This window comes from Telmatherina bonti (assembly GCF_933228915.1).
Source record: "Telmatherina bonti genome assembly, chromosome: 4".
In the NCBI taxonomy this organism is placed as follows: domain Eukaryota; kingdom Metazoa; phylum Chordata; class Actinopteri; order Atheriniformes; family Telmatherinidae; genus Telmatherina; species Telmatherina bonti.
Window position 1 is genome coordinate 24,887,608 of NC_136622.1, and position 18,913 is coordinate 24,906,520.

The following is an 18,913-nucleotide window of genomic DNA, read 5'->3' on the forward strand; positions in this document are numbered from 1 at the left end:
TGTTAGCAAGTTTTCAAAAGGACGACAGAACAAATCTTTGTGATATTTTTGGGTCTTGGTCAAACTTAGATTCCATCCCATTTTTGGAGCGATCCAAATCACCGCCTGGATCCAGGATAATTTTGAACAGGAAAGAAGATAAGAAATTACAAAAAACAAATAAAGATCATATATATATATATATATATATATATATATATATATATATATATATATATATATATATATATATATATATATATATATATATATATACAGCTGTAAGTTTTGCAGCATTAATTTTCACCTTGTTGAAGCAGCCATGTTCACTACTCTTATTCAAACATACCTGCCACATAGGTTTTCACCATAACCACATATTGTATTGACACACACGCTGAAGTACAGTCACAATGTCAAAACATCACCAGCTATGTCACAGGGTCTAAACATATAGTGAAAATAAACCACAAAGTCTACACCATGTCAAGTCAATCCATTCCAAGTCACAATGGTGTATTCCAACTGTGTGTGTGTTAAAGAGAGATGGTGGCCATCCCTCAGTGAGATTCAGTGTGAGATTGGTTGTGAAATGAGTGATGATAATGACCTTTCTTCTGCCTGCAGTGCAGAATGAGACTGATTCCCTTTACTTTATCAATTTATCTGTGTGTTTCTTTCTCCCAGTCCCATCTCACCACTTGATAAATGTAAATGAGAATATAGGCTATATGTCTGCCCCACAGAAAGCCCTGGGAAAAATCAGATTTGCTTCGGTTTGTGTCCTTAGTATGTTCAAAAAAGGAAAATAGAAAAAGAAAACTCACCTTTACAATATGAAGCAATGTTGTATTTAACTTGATCTGATAAAGTCTAAATACCATGAGATGATTTAGTGTTTCTTTTGACATCAAGGCTAAAATATTACATTGTATTGCTGTACATCTTTTACTGTAGGGCACACATGCTTCAATATTAACACCCAAAGCATATTGTGGCCTTTTATATCATTTGATATTGCGGCGAAAGTATTTTAATATCCACAAATAGCAATGTAGATATTTAATTAAAATTTGGTAAAATGTCCTGTAATTCAGGTTGGATGTGAGCTGCTGTAGCTGAAATACTGAAAAAGTGTCCCTATTACATATAATATACGCAGCCATAAGTCTGTCAAATTATCGCAAGACAGTGGTTCATTGTACTATCTTCCACTCCCTGATGACCTACTGAAAGGACAATGAACTCAGTAGATTACTGCAGCTTTTTCTTTCTCCTGAAAAAAACACAGGTGTTTAGAGACTTTATAGAAGTTATCAGGGTATCCATAGCGACAGCTGCCTGCAACTTTTTTTTTCTTGCATTTTCACAGAGTAGGTTTTAGGTTTAGGCTGTTGGCATTGTTCCCACCTTTCACAATACACATGTTTGATTAGTGCAGTTGTAGATAACAAGGTCATGTCTGCAGCTATTCACACAAGGGCTGCTGCTTCCTGTGAGTTTAAGCCTGTAGTTGTTGCTTTAAAAAACTTCACTGTTTGATAGTTTAAAGTGGAACTATTATGTGCATTTCAGGCTAATTTATTTTTATTTCTGAGACCAGAAGGGCTGGGATTGATCGAGTTATTGTCACAAATCGCTTTATTTACTTCAGACCCTCTCCGTAGGCTGTCAGATCAGCCTGTGGGCAAAACGAGTGGATTGAGACTTTTCAGCATTAAGCCCCGCCTCCCGCCACCGCGCTACATCTTGAGCGCGCACCGCAACTGCTTTCGCCGTCATTGTAACATCTCATAAACAGAAGGATTAGGCTAATATGAACTCAATAAAAAAAACTAAATACAATGTCAACACATAGCATACAGCCCTACATGTTAGAACCTGAATCAGACCCTGAAAACAAAGTGGAAAACAGCAACCCACAGCAACGAATGCAGCAGGATGTCTCTCTTTGGTAAACTCACCAGCCATCGTTGGAATTAACTTTATCCGACGTTTTCCACCCGCCTGATGTATTTGTACATGCCCTTGTCAACCAGTAGAAGGTAACCAATCACCGAACCTTATCCCCCGAGACGTCACAAGGATTTCCAAGTAGAAAAAACTCTCTAAAGCGACGCGTTTTTCGTTGCCATGGAAACCGAACGGAGAGCGTACTGGAACTCAAACTCAAACTCAAACATGCGTTTAGGTGATAAAAAAAAAAACAGTGTCGTTCACATGTCTGATGAGGATTCAACACCGTAACACTGTAGAAAGCTCAGAAAACTCAAAATACCATAATAGCACCCCTTTAAGCTACATTCTTTTAGTTATGCTTTGTTGAGGCTCACATTTCAAGATTGCTATCAGACAGGCAGTGAAATCATTACTGCGCCACACTGTCTGATTAAACACTTTGTAACATTTTCCTATGACTAAAAGCTTTGACACAATCTAGTTAGCCATCTTTGTGTCAAATCATTTCTGTCTCAGCATACTCTCATGCTCTCATCTTCTCTGTGTCTAGCCATATGTCTCACTACCTGGTATTCTTCCTCCTCCTTATTTTGGGCTTTCCTTCGGTGACATTTGTGGGGGTGATTATAGATGTTTGGCTCATCCATGAAGAACCATATGTCATCAGAGTTACTTCCATTTGACTGACAGGCCATGAAATGTCATACGGCAGTACAGATGGATGGATGGTAGAGAGTTATTGGCCTGGAGAGACAATCTTTCACTCTGTTGCACTTAAAAGAGCTAAGTTTCATTGTTCAGTGACATCCTTCCCCTGAAAAAATGGAACTGTTTTATCACTATATTTCTATCAGACGTCATTTGTGTCCTTTGTAGGAGGACAAGCATTTGTTTGGAACAAGAAGTTTAATATCAATATATTCTTAATTGATACATAAGTGTTGACTGTTTTAATTGTATGAAAGAAGTAAGATGATGTTATGATACACACAGTACGTGGAACAGCACAGACTCAAACAGAAAGGTATTTGTTTACTTTGGACTGGATTATTGTTTGCTATTGGGTTATTAGACACTAAGTCATCCAGACATCCCAGCTGATGATGTGAATTTGCTATGCCGCATCAGCATAGACTTCTCTGGGTTCAGAAATTAGTTATCGAAATTAACATTTTAAATTTGGACCAGAATAGCAAGACATGTAAACAGAGTTGCAAATCAAGGTCCAGACTGACGCCAGTTTTAATAGCTGTCCATGGTGCTGAAACCTCAAGTAGGCCTCTAACAGGAAAACATGTCTCCCTCCTTTAGCTGTTTATTTCTTCATGAGATTGTTAGTAAACTTTCAGTTGTTTTTCATTTCTCCATCGGAAGTTACAGTATGTTCACAAGATGAAAGAACACAAGTATGATCAGAAAAAAATTAGCTCATTTATGCTCATTCATAAACAGTAGGAATGCTGCTTGTCCACATGTGAAATTCCAGAAAATGAACAAAACCCAAATTCCCAGATGAGATTAGGTGCAGAGAGAAGTGTCAAGCTGCTTTGACGTGCATCAAGATGTTGCCAGTGTGGGCTGGCACTGGAAACAAAAGCTGTGGGCGTGTTGATGCATGTGATAAACTGCCATTAAATGCCTCTCTGCTAAGTAATTGTACAAGAACAACAATATGTTCAAAAAGAGCTTAATTTTATCCTTTTCTATTACCTTTTGTTTTCTTAATGTTCTCTATCAATTATATTTATATGATAAGTTTTATAATTAATTTTACAATCATCTTAATGGATCCCTTTGAAAAAGTCCTGAAATATTGAAAACACTGATTATGATATTACATATATTTTATCATGCTAATTTTGTGTGTAATCATTGATGAGTCTTTCATCTTTGGAGCTTATTTTTGTCAGCTTAATGACTTGTTCTTTAACATCAGATCTAGCAACAATCCCACTCTTGCCTGAGATTATGTCACTCTAGTGAGAAAAGGTGCAACAATCTTAAACTTTAGGACTTCATTGGACAGCTAAGCAATGGAGTTCTAGATTACAAATTAAAAGTGCCATTTTAAGGCTGCGCATCCTCAAGCAGTGTTATGTTTTTTGTTTGGTAGGTTGGTTGTTGGTTTTTTGTTTTTTTTTGGGGGGGGGTGGTTGCTTTTGCAGCAAATTTGCTCTCTCCTTCTCTTTTTGTTTTTTTTAAACCTTGATGACCCTTTGGAAGAAAACTTTTTATTGCTTGGTCGTTACTCCTTAGTGGTTATGTGATTCTACGATGCATCTATCTGGAAAGCAGTTTTAGTTTTTTCAGTTAAGACCTTCATTTTAATTCCTGATTTTCTACATTCCATTATTACTTTTTTTTTCTTTTTTTTTTTGCTGCAAGTATGTGTGATATGGAGTAGTATGATTCTGCCGAGATTAGATTCTAACTGTGAGGTCAGTAGTTCAACTCACAGCATGTCTACATGCCAGATAGTCTTCAGGCAAAACACTGAACCCACATGGTTCTTTATATGGTCATTGGTGTGTGAATGTAGACAAAAAAAAAAAAAAAAAGAAAGAAACCATTCGAAGTTTTTTATGTCATTTTTATCGTGGGTTTTTTTTTTTTTTTTTTTTGTCTTGTCCAGCATTTAAGAATGCAGAATGATGGTCTGGATGCTGTGTTCTGCTGAGCAAATTTTCTTTGCCAAGGGAAGCTTTATAGATATAATGATCCCCTTGACTTTCTGAATTTTTATTTTATTTCTATATTTATTTTGTATTATTGTTTGAATTGTAGAGTTTGTACTGCTGGACCGGAGAGGACAGACAAAAGACAGAAAGAGAAAGAAGAAAAAACACTTCATAAGAAAAGTGAAAGAGATAAAGGGAGAGGAAAGGGAGAAAAAGAAAAAAAAAAGAAAAAAGAAAAAACAACCTACAGATGTATACTTATACACACATACATACACACACATACATATTCATACACATACACACATATATATACACACATATATACACACACCTATATGCACACACACACATAAATACGTACAAACATATACGCACTCGCCAGTATTAAGACATATACTTACACATACTTTAGATCATAGTAACTAAACTTTGAATCTAAAAAGTTAAAGAAATGAGAAACAAACAGAAATGAGAAAACTAGCTGCTGTTAGTGAATAAAACTGCGTGACGACTCGGTGACTGTGTCACATGCAGAACATGCAGAGTGGAACGTGTTCCGGGAAAGGTGATCATGCCAGTGTGACCCCTCCCACACAAAGGCAAGAGGCACGCCAGGAGTACCCCCGAGACCCGGGCCATCGGCAGCCACCCCCAGGCGCAGACCCCAACCGCCCCACCCCGGAGCCAGCCATGCACCGACCCAGGAGGAGGCATAGGGGGGTCCCAGCCAGAGTCCCCCGCAGTCAGGGGGAACAGGCCCAAGCAGGCCCGGACCAGCGAGGACCACCGGCCACCCAGGGCAGACAGAGCGCGGGCCCCACGGCCCCAAGAGCCCGGAAGCAACCCCCCACCCCCGCAGGCAGAGGGCCCAGCCCACACCGACGGAGGGCCGGGATCCCCAGACTGCCACCGAGCGGCAGCCAGGCCGCACCCCAGTGCACCCATGCATGCACACACACACCCACACGCACACGCGCGCACACACACACACACACACACACACGTGCCCACCCACACACGCACACACACACACATGCACACACATGCGCGCACACACACACACACACGTGCCATCACCCACTCACACACACACTCACACATCCACACTTCCTCCTTAAGCACACCCTATCCACCCATTCTCTTGCACACACTCAAACTCACACTCTCCTACCCCGTGCCCCCACTCACATACTCCCCTATACACACATACACACCTCATAACACAACCCACACACAAGCTCCCCCTATATACACCTATATACACCTCAACATGCACCCCCTACTAAGACCCCATTCACATACTCCCTTCTTTATACTCACACACCCCATCACACACACATCCCTGCTCCCTCTATATTCACCCATTCTGCCATACACACATACCCCACTCTACACACACACACACCTCCCTACACCCCTCTATCCACATTCACACTCCTCACTGTACACCCGCCCCATCACTCCCCCGTACCACCAACATACCCTCACATACACACCCCCACCCATCTGCATACACCCCCCCCTCCCCCTATCCCAGTGGCCACCCACTTTCCTAAATTCTTTCACCCTGATTCCTCCCCTTACTCCCTCTACTCTTACATTCCATTCACCACTTCATTCCTTTGCTCATGCACGCCCTCATCTTTCCTTCCCAATGTGTCCCATGTGAGATACCCCTGGGGGAGCAGGGGACAGGAAGGCCCCGATCAGGGCCCCACAACTACCCCCCACCCCTGCCAACGCCCCCCCACCACCCCATTTTTATAGTTTCTATAGATTTTTTTGACTTGTCTTCTTGGGCATTAAAGCAGCAGAATGATGGTCTGGCTACTGTGATGTTTTTTCCTAATTGAAATAAAGAAAAAATGATGAGCCCAAAAGGTTTTGTACATTTTTTCTTTGTTTTTAGTTTAGGAATTGTGAGAATCGCAATTTAAATCAAATCGGTACCCAAAAAATCTGCATCGAATCGGGACAAAAGCATGTTGTCACAGCCCTAATACTGTATATATACCTATGTATACACGGGTGTGACTCAAATGAACATTAAATAATTATAGAGGCTTTCTATGAATTCATTTCAATTAATCTCATTTATTCACAGAGCTATAGTTTCCTCGAAAACTTTTTTTTTTAGTGGACAACTGAATCAAATAATAAGCATAGACAATAATCTTTTAAACTCAAGCTCCAGCAATAGCTGGGAAAATGCCTTTAATTGCATTTACATTCAAACCAGTAGAAAAAGAAATACAACATATTCCTGGCGATAACTGAAAAAAAAAAACTAAAGTTAAAGTGTGGTTGAAGTGTTTTAACTAACAGCTTTGCTGATCTCTAGTTAAGAGTCTACAACATGCTACAGTCATATTAACTTTTTAAATGTTTTCATCCTCTATCCTCATTTATAGGCATTAATATCTGAGCAAGGACAGGATTCTGCATGGAGTATGGTCATGTAGCAGAGGTGGACGTTTCCTGATCTGACTGCTGCTGGGTTCAAAGTGCAACTGAATGTTTCCTAAAGATTTATCTAATTTAGTAATTATTAAATGCAAAACAGTTTATTTTTTGCATTCTCCTTATCGTGACTTACTGTTTAAATAAATCAGATTTTCTTGATGAGTGTTTTTTCTTCCTTTCTCCATTATTACAGCAGTTGTGTTTCTTCTATGTTGCTGGTTTTATCAGTTGATATGTGGACCCTGCCTTCGTGACCTGCCATCATCACAGTGCTCCGTATCTGTTTCTGTTAGGACTAGTCCTTATGCATACCTTCAAAAGAGCACTCTGTCCCACTCAGTAAACCCTTCTAGACTTTGTTAATATAACCTGCAGAGATCTGGCACTCTGATGATGGGATGTGACAACTCTGACCAAGAACTGACCTGCCCACCTGACCTGACTGTGTGCAAGTGGGATTTGCGCATCCACCCAGGAACTATGCATAAAAACCCATCGTTCAGTATTTTTGAGCACATGTATGGCTCCAAGAGAGCAAAACAGAAGCACATGGAGAGAAATAAAACAAAAAAACGTTTTGTCTGTACTAGATCTGCTGTGAAATTCTCACTCTGTCTAGCATACTTCCTCTTATTGTTTATCCATCTTCTTCCTCTGCGAGAGACATTTATCTTCACATCGTCTTGCACAGTAAGGAGCTGCCCCCTGCATTTAAAGGGGAAGAAATAACACACAACCTCTTTTATCACATGCAAACACACACATAGGCATATCTTTTTTCTACTTATTAAAGCTTTTTTTTCTCCTTAATGTCAAGCCAAGCTTCATTCCTATGCCATTTTTAATGACTCAGAGATGGTATCATCAGAGACAGGCCAGCTTGTCTAAATGGGAGTGGCAAATTGACTGTAGTATTAGCAGAGAAGGGGTCTCTGTTGGACCCTCTGATAGGATCCCATTAAAGAAAGCTTGCAGATGAATATGATTAGCTTTTCATTCCTCCTAATGGAAACATCTTCTAAAGAGAGGAGGAGAGGAAACGTTTTCAAGTGATGGAGCCTTGCTTCCACTGATGGGATTGTTATTGCCTAATTTGGGTAGAAAGGCCATTAAAGTTCTTGGAAGCGGCGATGAATGTTCTCTGTAAAGTATGCTCTCATTTATGGCAGTGGACCAGTGGGTCTCTGTGTGTGGGCAGCGCTTCACTTTGTTGACATGAACACCATCCTCCTCTTACATGGCTTCATATTGGGTTTACTTTCGCCGAAATCTGTGACTAATGACCATGCGGTTTCATCTCCTGTTTCATCTCCTCTAAAATAAACTGAGTGTGTGTTTGTTGTTTATGTGTGCAAGTGTGTCACCGTTCAGCATTTTTAGCATCTCCAACAAATGGTAGCAGAAGTGCTTCATTAGATTCTAAAACGACTATCAGGAGCAAACTTCTTAAGCAGATTACTGTTCATTTTTGGAGTGCCTCTTGGGTATTGTTCGCCAAGTCTTCAAATACCAGGCAGCACCATTGTGTGTGATTTGTCATGGTGGACCAATTTGATAAGTGCTGTCTGGCGACATGTTTTGGGATAATAGCACTGGAAGTACTTTCAAAGTATTGGCAGTGCCAATCTTGCTTTTTAATAACATTTCTTCACGGGGAAATCACACCTTCATTTTGTTAAATGCTGCTGTCAAACATGTTGCATAAACAAGGCAGTCGGTAATTCAGACATGGATATCATCAAGCATTCTGTCAAGCTTTTTAATTCCATCTTTTATCATGCCATAACTTGTTATTTTAAGGTTTTCTTGCAGGATTCTTGTGATACGAGTGATTGAAGATGGGCAGCTCCACATGCACACTGGTCTTTGTATGAATGCTGTCCAGCAGCAGTAAGATCTGCCCCCTGCCAACTCTATAGGCGACTTAATATACCAAATGCATCTGGGAACCATTGCCAAACAGAACTCTATCCTTATGTTTTCAGTGACCTTGTGAATATATAAGTAAATTATTATCTCTATGTTTTTCTAAGTAGTAAAGTACAATGCAAAATCATTGATCTGCCCTTCATTTCTTGGTATGATGTCAGGAAAGGAGATATTTGGGCATCAGTTTATTAAAACATGCAAATAAAAATGGAATAACAGCACATAAGCCATGTGACCATCTTTATGCTTCAATACAACCTGAACCTTCTTTTCATCTTTTAATGTCTTGAAGTAGTCTCCAGGAACAGTGTTCCAGGCTTTTTTGAGGGACATTTTAAAGCTTTTCTTTGGAAGTTGACTGCCTTTTGTCCTTTTCTCTGTCAAGATGATCCCACACTGCTTAAGTTATTTTGAGGTCCTGACTCAAAGGGAGGACTCATAAGATCTTTTGCCATTGATTTTCAGTCCAGTTCTCGTTTAATTTGGCATTCCTCATCCTTTTTTTCCTTATTCCCTTTCTTAAGAAAGGTTTTCTTGACAGTCACTTTTCCACAGAGACCATTTCTTCAGTAAATACAGATGGATCAACTGAGGGGTCAAATACATCCCTCGGGTCATGTGTCACATATATGTGGATTTTTTTTTTAAATTTCTGAAGGACATCTCTTTAGAGACTACTTATCTGCTTGCTACCTTTTTCTTCACACCAAACAATTCTTATTTTATCCTATTGTCTGTCTTTTTTTTTTTTTCTCCAAAAAGTGGAATTAAACTATAAATGTTTATAAAATATTCTGTTGGTCCTTTATATTCTTTTTTTTTAACTTTTTCCTCATATGCACAACCTAATTCTCAGCATAAATCCCATCTTAAACAGACAGTATTTAAGTCTATTATACCAAATATGGGTATATTTCCATTACAATATGAAAGCACCTTATTGTGACTTCTCTGTAATGTCGCATTTATTTGATGTATTCACTCTACAGCTGGCTGGAAGCAGCGTATCACTCAGTTTTCTCTGTTTCTGACACCTTGAGTTGCTCTTTTGCTGGGGCTAATGTGACGAGACACAGAAGAGACAGATTCTCGAGCAACATTCTGTTGCTGTCTTTCTGGCTTTGCCTCTGCGACTTCGTCTTTCAGTCTGTCAGCGAAACCAAAGTGCTTCCTTGAATCATTATCTCACTCATCCATGTGAAAAGCTGTAATATGAAGACATCAAAATATGCACCACATTTGCCACTGGCTATGTAGAATCCTTTTCATGATAAAAAAAAAAAAAATTTAAAAAAAAAAACTATATAGGGATAAATTTACAGGAAATGTCATTTGCAACTATGAGGAGAGTTTTTAACTGAATTATAGGCTCATCATACAGCAAACTATGAAACCAAACGATGTCCTTTTCACAGTCAGACTTTGTATCATTTTAGCATATGCAGTGTTATGTTCCAAGTTTAAAGAATATTTGTTCCAGGTTTATTTGTAAGCTAAAGTTGGGTCTAATAAATTCGGTTGGACTTCTTGTTTAGAAGGAAAGCAAGAACAAATTGCCTGCTCTTTCTTTCTCATGAATAAGAAATGAACACCATTAAAAATAAAGGTTGCTTTACCAACTTAACTTGTGCCCTTTTAGCTTTTACATTTCTTTTCCCTCTGTCTCCGGCCTTTTTTCTCTCCCACTGGTACATGCACCCTGGCTTCTTCCTTGGGAATAGAAAAGAATGTAATGTAGTTATTGTAATTGTGTTGTCTGTCTTGAGCTCAGGAAAAATTGCTTTTGACTTGCAAATATTTCAAACATAATTGGGATAAATGACTTTTGGGAAATGTCCCTGGCATTCAGTGTCCTCCTCGTTCTCCTCTGTAAAGGTTAATAGTATCTGCTCTGAGTGAGCGAGTCAGTGGACATAACTGTGTCATTTGGTTACAGAGGAGGCTTGCTTGGAGTCTCCCCATTTTCCTCTTCTGGTGCGGAGGAGGTTACAGTAGGTTAGATATTTTTCTACTGGGTATACGTGCTGCATAGGGAAGTCTAAAAATGAAAATGAAAGTGTGAATGTGCAGCAAATTGAAACCAGTAATGCTGAAGGACAGAGCCTAAGGCTTTGCTAAATCTACTCTCCTTCTCGTCCTCTACAGGTACGGAGACATGGTTCCTAAAACCATTGCAGGGAAGATCTTTGGCTCAATCTGCTCTCTGAGTGGGGTGTTGGTAATTGCCCTTCCTGTCCCTGTCATCGTGTCCAACTTTAGTCGCATTTATCACCAGAACCAGAGAGCAGACAAGCGACGGGCACAGAAAGTACAGGTAAACACATTTTTATTTCCCTCAGATGGGCCTTAGAGGGTTGGACCTACAGATTTGCAGCCCAGAGGGGAGCTGTGAAGTCTCTACCCCAGAAAGAAAGGAACTCCACAGGGTTCAGGTCTTCCCTGAGATTAATGTTTGTAAAATGTGCAGCCTAATGGTCACATTAACTATTAACCTCTAGTAACCACCATTTTCAGTATCACCACCTTAAACATACCATCTCCATTAAGCTGCACAGTAAGACCTTACATTTCTTTTTCTACTTTGTACTGAAACTGTTTCAGAGGTGTACTGACCTGTAAAATATATGTATGTTTGTGTTGAAGTTTTTCAGTGTAGTTAAAGTAGATGATCTCAAGCTTTTTCAAGCCAATGACCTCTAGAGGAAATAACATAACTCAGAAGGAGCATACTGTGAAGCTGAAATATCTTCTATATTAACATATTTATGTCACTGTTTTCATTTTATTATTCTGTAATTTCAACATTTTGTAATTTCACAATAATGTCAGAGGTATACATGCAAATGCACCCTGTGCTTCATCTCTGTAGTTTTGTATGTTGAAGTTTCACTCACACAGATGATTTTCACAGGGATACTCATGTTACAGAAAGAATCCATATTCTTTGTAAGACACCTGCTGGAATCTCACTTACACCCACCCACAGGACAGCTGCTACTCCACCTTATCAGTAAGGCCACTTGAAGCTGCTGCAGCTGAGGAAAGGGGATCACTCACACAGTCCCAGAGTCCCAAGTGCCTTTGTTCTGTTCAGAGAAATATAAGCTGAAGCGCTGGTTCTCTTCATTGTGCTCAGAGGCGTTGACTTCTTTCTCTCCATCCACAGACAGGTTGATGATGAAGAAATCCATTAGCTGGGAGAGACATGCCTGCTACCCCCTGATCCTTTTTTTTTTTTTAGATAAATGCTGGTAGCCTGACTTTCAGGGTTGATCTGAAACTACCTCAGATAGTTGAATATGTCTGCCAGATGGGCTTATTTCAACAGCCTGAGAGGTCTCGCTGCATAGTTTGAACATCCTCTGTAAAACTTTCCCTCAGGACAGCCATTGTGCTTCAAAGTGAAGCAGTGCAAAGAAACGTGACTGTAATGTTCATGACTTTGTAAAACTCACTTTGTTTATAACATACTGAGTTTCTGGCTCTATATTTTTGAGTTGAAGTTCTGCTAGGTGCCTTCCTCACCCTTTGTACCTACTAGCACACTGTGTGTGTATTGTATTAGGGATAATGCCCTTGCTTGGCTAGCCTCATGAGTTGATGGCTGCCAAGTAAAAACCACCAAACTCCCACACAGTATGGTGTCTCTTCACTCTTCTCAATTAAACCAGTCTCAGAAGTGACTGTGGGATTTTTTTTTTATTATTATTCTTATGAATGCCACTCCAGATAGCTTTACTGAGGAGTTGGAATTACTGTGTTATATCTTTTTTTGACCAGCTCAGAAATAGAACATTAGTACCATGGTGCTGTGATATATTTTATAGCTCTTTGTTTCTGAGTAACAGCACTTAACCAGGTGTCATGCACATGCAGAAGTGGGAATGAATTTTGTATCCATCATTAAGCTTTGCCAAACATTGATGGCTGATCTACATTTTTTATGCATATAAAGTCATTGCTTCAACTATCGACAAAGAGAATAATAGATTACAAAACCTCAGATGAGTTTCAACACTCAGGTTGTCACATAAAATATAAAAAAAATTGTGTCACCCAGCTACTCTATACGTCTCTCTCCCCAGCAATGTTTTCCTGCTCATCCTAAGGCTTTCTTAGGCATTCCGATGCTTCATAAGCTGATCCATCTATCAAGTTCTGAGTCTACCTCAGAGCCAGCTCTGAAATGGGTTTACTCTGAACACTTCCAATGGATGGTGTGTTGGAGGAAACAAATAAAATGCCCAAACCACCTCAACTGACTTCTTTCAAAGCAAAGAAGTTCCAACACATGCTCCATGTATCACACCATCTCTAAAGCCAGAGTTATACTCCTACATCATCTGGTACGATAGGGCTTGCATAGCTAATGCAGGTGAAGTGTGCTCTTTCACTCAAGCATAATAATGACAAGTTAAGAGCCCATTTCAGCAGTGTCAACTATGTCAACCCTGTACACCCCTTCAGTGTTAATCCAGCTAAGGTAGAGTCCAAAAACACTGTTGGGAAAACTCATATGTCCGTGTGCCCTTGTTTTTGCTACTTCACAGAACTAATATTTATGAAATCATAAGGTTGGAGCACAAATTGACGTGAAAATTAAGCCTCATGATTATTTATATATGGATTATCTACATTTATTATTTGATGATCGTCAAATGGAAAGGATCAACATTAGCCAAGAGGATTTTTTTACCTGACAACCTAAAGCCCAATGCGTTGGAAGGGGATTTATTTATACTAATGAAGCCAGTAGATACACTTTACAAATAATCACAAACTTACAGCAGATTTAAACATTTGAACAAAATTTGACAGTCAGTGGGTTCTGTGATTCCTTTCAGTCAAATCTGATAAAACCACTCGGAAATACATTTCCAGAGACAGATTAGCAGTTCTGTGTATTTGGGTTGTCAATATTATTACTGGGGGGGGGGGGCTTAAAATAAAAAGTAAGATTTTGAACTCTATCAGAACCTTTTAAGCTAAAGTAATGAGCTTTTGTTCTGCCCTATAGACAACGACCTTCACTTCACAAATTTTTTTGTATGCTTAAGAAAAACGCTTTAAATCCACAAACTAAATGTTTTATTTACTCTATTCTTATCCACAAAGAACAAACCTAAAACCTCTAATAGCCTGTCAAAGAAGTAAATATCAGCAATTTCCCATCCTCACATTGTTTTCTTGTTAATCTATACTTGGGAGATTTTATCAGGAATGAAAATATAAGTGCATATTTTTAATGGGTTTGAATAAACTTTAGTTTAAACAGTGTGAGATTTGTAGTTCCACCTTCCACCGGGTAAATAGCCCAACCTTTGAGCCTTTATTAAAATCGTTTTGCACTGTGTCCGTGAGCCAACTGGGTAGCAGCATCAGCTGGCTCACGTACAAAACTGGGCCGGTAATCATAGTTTGAGGGCAAGCCTGACAGTTTTTGTTCTCTTGAGATAGATAGTGTTTGCTTGGAGCTAGTGGACATGCACACACTGACACATATTTTCAGAGTCCATTCCTCTCTCTCATCACTGTCATTCACACCTCCTCTACCAAGGCTTTTTTCACTCCTTCGGCTTATTTCTTTCACCTCTTTTCTCATCTCTGCTGCTCTGCCTCCACCCATTTACCACAGAACCCCTCCCCACTTTGCTTTCTGTCTCTCCCTCGCTGTGATTAATGCCATCCATCTTGGAGCACATTCTCTGGTTGCAGTTTAAATCTGTTTAAAGTCTTACAACTGTGGCCTGAATGCTGCCCAGTCTTAACTAACCGTAACCTTGTCTGCCGAGCAAGACTCTTTTGTAAAACTGCCAACTGTGCCGGGAGGAGCACAGACTGAGGGATCCGAAGGAGGGTTGGAAAGTTGGAGGAATTGTCTTGATGGAAAACAAGTTCAAATCAGATGAGAGGTGTAGGTGGAAGTAAAAGAGAATTTAAAACGTGGTGACGAAAAAGGCCAGGGGGAAAGAGAGAGCAGAGGAGGAAGGAGAGAGCTAAGAGAGGGGAAAAAAGCTGGAGGCAAAGTGTGTCCTAATGCTGTGCTCTTTCCTTAAATAGCTATCACCCAGATGAGGTGTTGTTTGAAAGGAAGGTGTATGTCTGTCTGCCTGTTGTGTGTATGTATATTTGTTGAGTCAGAATCCCTGTTCGCATCTGTGCTTGTGTTTGACCCTACCATGCTTCCTGTCAGCTCAGTCTTGACCTTGAACTGTCTCATGCTAACATGTCTTATCTGAGATGCAGTGTGGTGCAGTGTCTCTAACACGACTCTGTACCACACCTTCAGAAGTACCCACCAATGGACCAGTGTAGCATGACAGAGCTGTTCTCATTAACCTGCACTAAATGACTCTCATCAAGCAGCTGAATGTGTCTTTGGCTTGCCTGAGGTGAGGTCAGTGATTTGCCTGAAGCACCAGTATATCCAATGGATTGCTTTTCTGCCACTCGCAACAGCATGACTAAAACGCCTTATCATTTCTGTCATGGTAATATCCCTCCTGGATGCCTTGATCCTCAAGAGAGTTATTACGATGGCAAATCAAGGTGTAAGTGCCATGGATGATGATGCATTTGCAAATGTGATACTATAGAGTGTTTAGGAGATGCAATCTGTGCCACCTTAAGCTTTAATTATCCAGCAGAATTAAGTGCTGCTTAATATTTACGCTGTGTTCCTGAGACCAATGGAGTGTGTCCTGTTTTTCATATTACCCCTTGGTGGAAGATGTGAAGGAAATGTTTTCATTTTAGATCTAAATTTTTTTTTCATTTACATCAATAAATTTTTTTAAATCCATAAAAGTGTTTTTGTTGTAAATCCTTAACTGCTTCCCTGTATCCAATATAATACTCAAAGAGAGTGTGTTATTGTGACTGGCACTTAATTGCAGAACAAAAGCTCTAGTATGCAACAATAATATTTTGACTGTATCAAATGAACGCAAATCATTGCTTTGTCAACAGTGCATTATTAGCACAGTTCAAATACTATGTCCTTTTCATATATAATTATTGTCAATAATAAAATACAGTATATAGGGTATGTCCTTAAACCTCTGCCTTCATGATGGCTATATTTGTGATTACAGATCTCAATATTTATGATACTCATACTGGTTAAGTGGTATGATAATCATGTTCTAAATTTGCCATACTGCCCTGCTTTTCATGTTATGACAAAACACACTGCAAAACTAAATGTAGTTTCACATAGTTCAGTGTGTTAGAATTTTTTTTTTCAAAAGATATTAACCCGGTTTTACTGTGTGTTCAGCGCCGATGAGCATGATAAAGCTCAAAAATTAAATGTAACCTGATAAACATAAACCTGCTGATATTTTCATTGGATCCTATCATCATCTGTGTTCTTGATTCTTAATTCTGAAGCAACTGAGATGGATTGTTCTGACCTTTTTAACACATTTGGCTCATTAAATGTTACATCACTTTAATGTGTAAAACTGTATTCTGCTAGATAAGATGGTAACCTCAGCGTATGATAGAGTCATTATCATTGCATGGTCTGCTCTTTCACTCCTAATGACAGCTGTGATTTTTAATGGTGCTGCAGAACTATGAATTACTCAGGCACGCCATATTCTTCAACACCCCATTACTACCGTCTGCAGAACATGTAGTGTTCTTTAATGCTCAATAACCTAAATGACATATGAACTTTTCTGTCATTAAACCAAACATTTGCAAGTGTCACTGGTCATTTACCTTAGCAAAACGTCATTTGCTTAGCATTTACTGCCAGGAAGTGGTTATGTTTCAGAGAAAAATCCATTTTTCTTCAGGTCATTTCTTAGAATAAGGCTATGTTTTTACTGAGAGTATAATAGGAGAGCCATTTTAGATTTGCTAAAATGACAAGAAGAGAGCAGATGGGGTAAAAGGGAGGAGGAATTGTTGAGTAGACAAAGCACAGCAATAGTCCCTCAGCATTTTGCAGCTGCCTCCTTCTCCCTCCCATCTCCTTCTTTTTCTCCCCCCCTCCCCATTTACATCCATCTTCATTCAAGTCTAATTGTTAGCTGTGTGCTGGGCTCCCATTACAATTAGCCATCCATCTGGGTGGTGGTGGAGAGACAACCCCTGATCTATCTCACCACACAAAGGAAAGATACATGAGGTTGCCACCAGTTGCTGTGTGTGACAAGAGGGAGAACACAGCAAAGACAGACACACATTCTCTCCTCTGCTTCTCTGCATTGTGCTGTGAAAGCTTTTGTTTCTTGAGAGATGGATCAATAACTTTTAGTCTGTCTTTGTTGCTATTTGTTAAGTGATCTGAAGCAATGTAAATTGCACTACAGAGATTTTTTGCATAAAGTCAATGAGATTTTGAGGTAAAACCGATATACTTGAAAAGTAAAATTTTTAATGGAGAATCACAAAGAATAAGTGATTGTGGCTGAATAAAAAAGAGAAGAGCAGGAGGTAAACTTTTTACATTTAAAAACTATGGTTCTCACCTGGATCTCTGGCTTTTCAAATAATACTGCATTATTCTATGTACAAGGATTAATGCAAAGCCATTAACCCTTTAACTCACAAGTCCAGAGAAAACTGTTTCTCTGCGTTTTTCTGTTTGTTTTAGAAAAGAATATATATAGAATAAATACTTTTTCGCAAATGGTTCAAGATGTTAAAAAGAAGAAGTTAATAATAATGTAACAACAGTGAAATGGGTGAAATTTGTTACAAAAAAGAATGCTTACTGACTTACAAACATAATAAATGTACCATAACAGGTAATGGTACATTTAGTAACACATCTGTGATTAATCTGTGATTACTCTGGAGTTAACTCAGGAAAGTCATGTAGTTAATCATGATTTGATATTTTGAAAGACTCAAACATGTACATATGTGTCATTTATCTCACATCAATAAAATCCTTTTAGAGTTTGTGACTTCTGTAAGAACATTTTTGTTCCAAAGCATATATCAATCTGGCACAACTGAACAATTTTAGCAACAACTTTATTAAATCAATATTTAAAATCCATAGATTTGTTCAGTGATTTGATACTCTATCCACCACCATATTCCTTAATGAAAAATATTAGCACTAGAAATTATGAATTAAACACTTGTTGAAGTTTTCTTTAACAATTTAGAAAGAATGTAATCTAGAGAACCACAGTATATTTTATATTACACACTATTTGAGTTGTTGCATCTGTGAAAATTTGAGCCAACATCTGTTTTTTTCTGCTCCATCTTTTTTCTCAGTTTGACTGGAAATATGTGTCACCACTAATCATTTCCAAACATATTGAATGCACAAAATTTTCAGTTATGCATTACTTTGGCTTGAAGCTGACATAGCAGAAAAACAAAAACAAGTCCTCCCCCCTTGCTCTCTCACCATCCTCTAAATGCTGTGACTGTAGTTACTCCCAACTCTCAGAGGGTTGAAGGAAAAGTGGAGATGACCTCTGGCTGATAGCGCTTTTCTTTTCCAGACAATCAATAAAGTTGTCTGTGAGTTCCAAGAAGATAGACCAAAAAAAGGACAGAGGGATGTTGATAGGACGCTTCGTTGGGGATGTGGTCAAGAGATACAACTTAATAAATAAAATCTCAGGATCACAGTAACTAGCAGAGAAAGGTGTGCTTTCATCTATAAAGAGCAGGTAATCCAGGCTTAGAAAAGGCTGTTTATCTCTTGAGTGGTGTTAGTCTGAGGTTAAGCTGTCTTTACTACAGATATCTGCTGGCCAAGGGTGTCAGAGGACTTTATTTCCTCTAAATCAATTTTCCTATTGTCCAGAGTTTCCTGCCTTCCCCCAGATGGATTTTCTAACAGTGCCTTTTCCCAAGTTTCTCCTGTATTTTCCCTCTGGCTCTTATGTTGTTTGTGTCCATTTTTTTTTATTTATTATTTA

General features: G+C 39.0%; 1 protein-coding gene across 1 annotated transcript in view; it reads left to right on the forward strand.

Annotated features, from left to right (window-relative positions):
- The window catches only part of kcnd3 (potassium voltage-gated channel, Shal-related subfamily, member 3), a gene marked incomplete at both ends in the record, with an annotated part of 107,055 nt that overhangs the window by 76,674 nt on the left and 11,468 nt on the right, over window positions 1-18,913 (forward strand). The window contains one exon of the mRNA XM_079239248.1: window positions 11,157-11,319. Within this exon, the coding sequence (XP_079095374.1) occupies window positions 11,157-11,319 (163 nt within the window). The remainder of the gene's footprint in view (window positions 1-11,156; window positions 11,320-18,913) is intronic.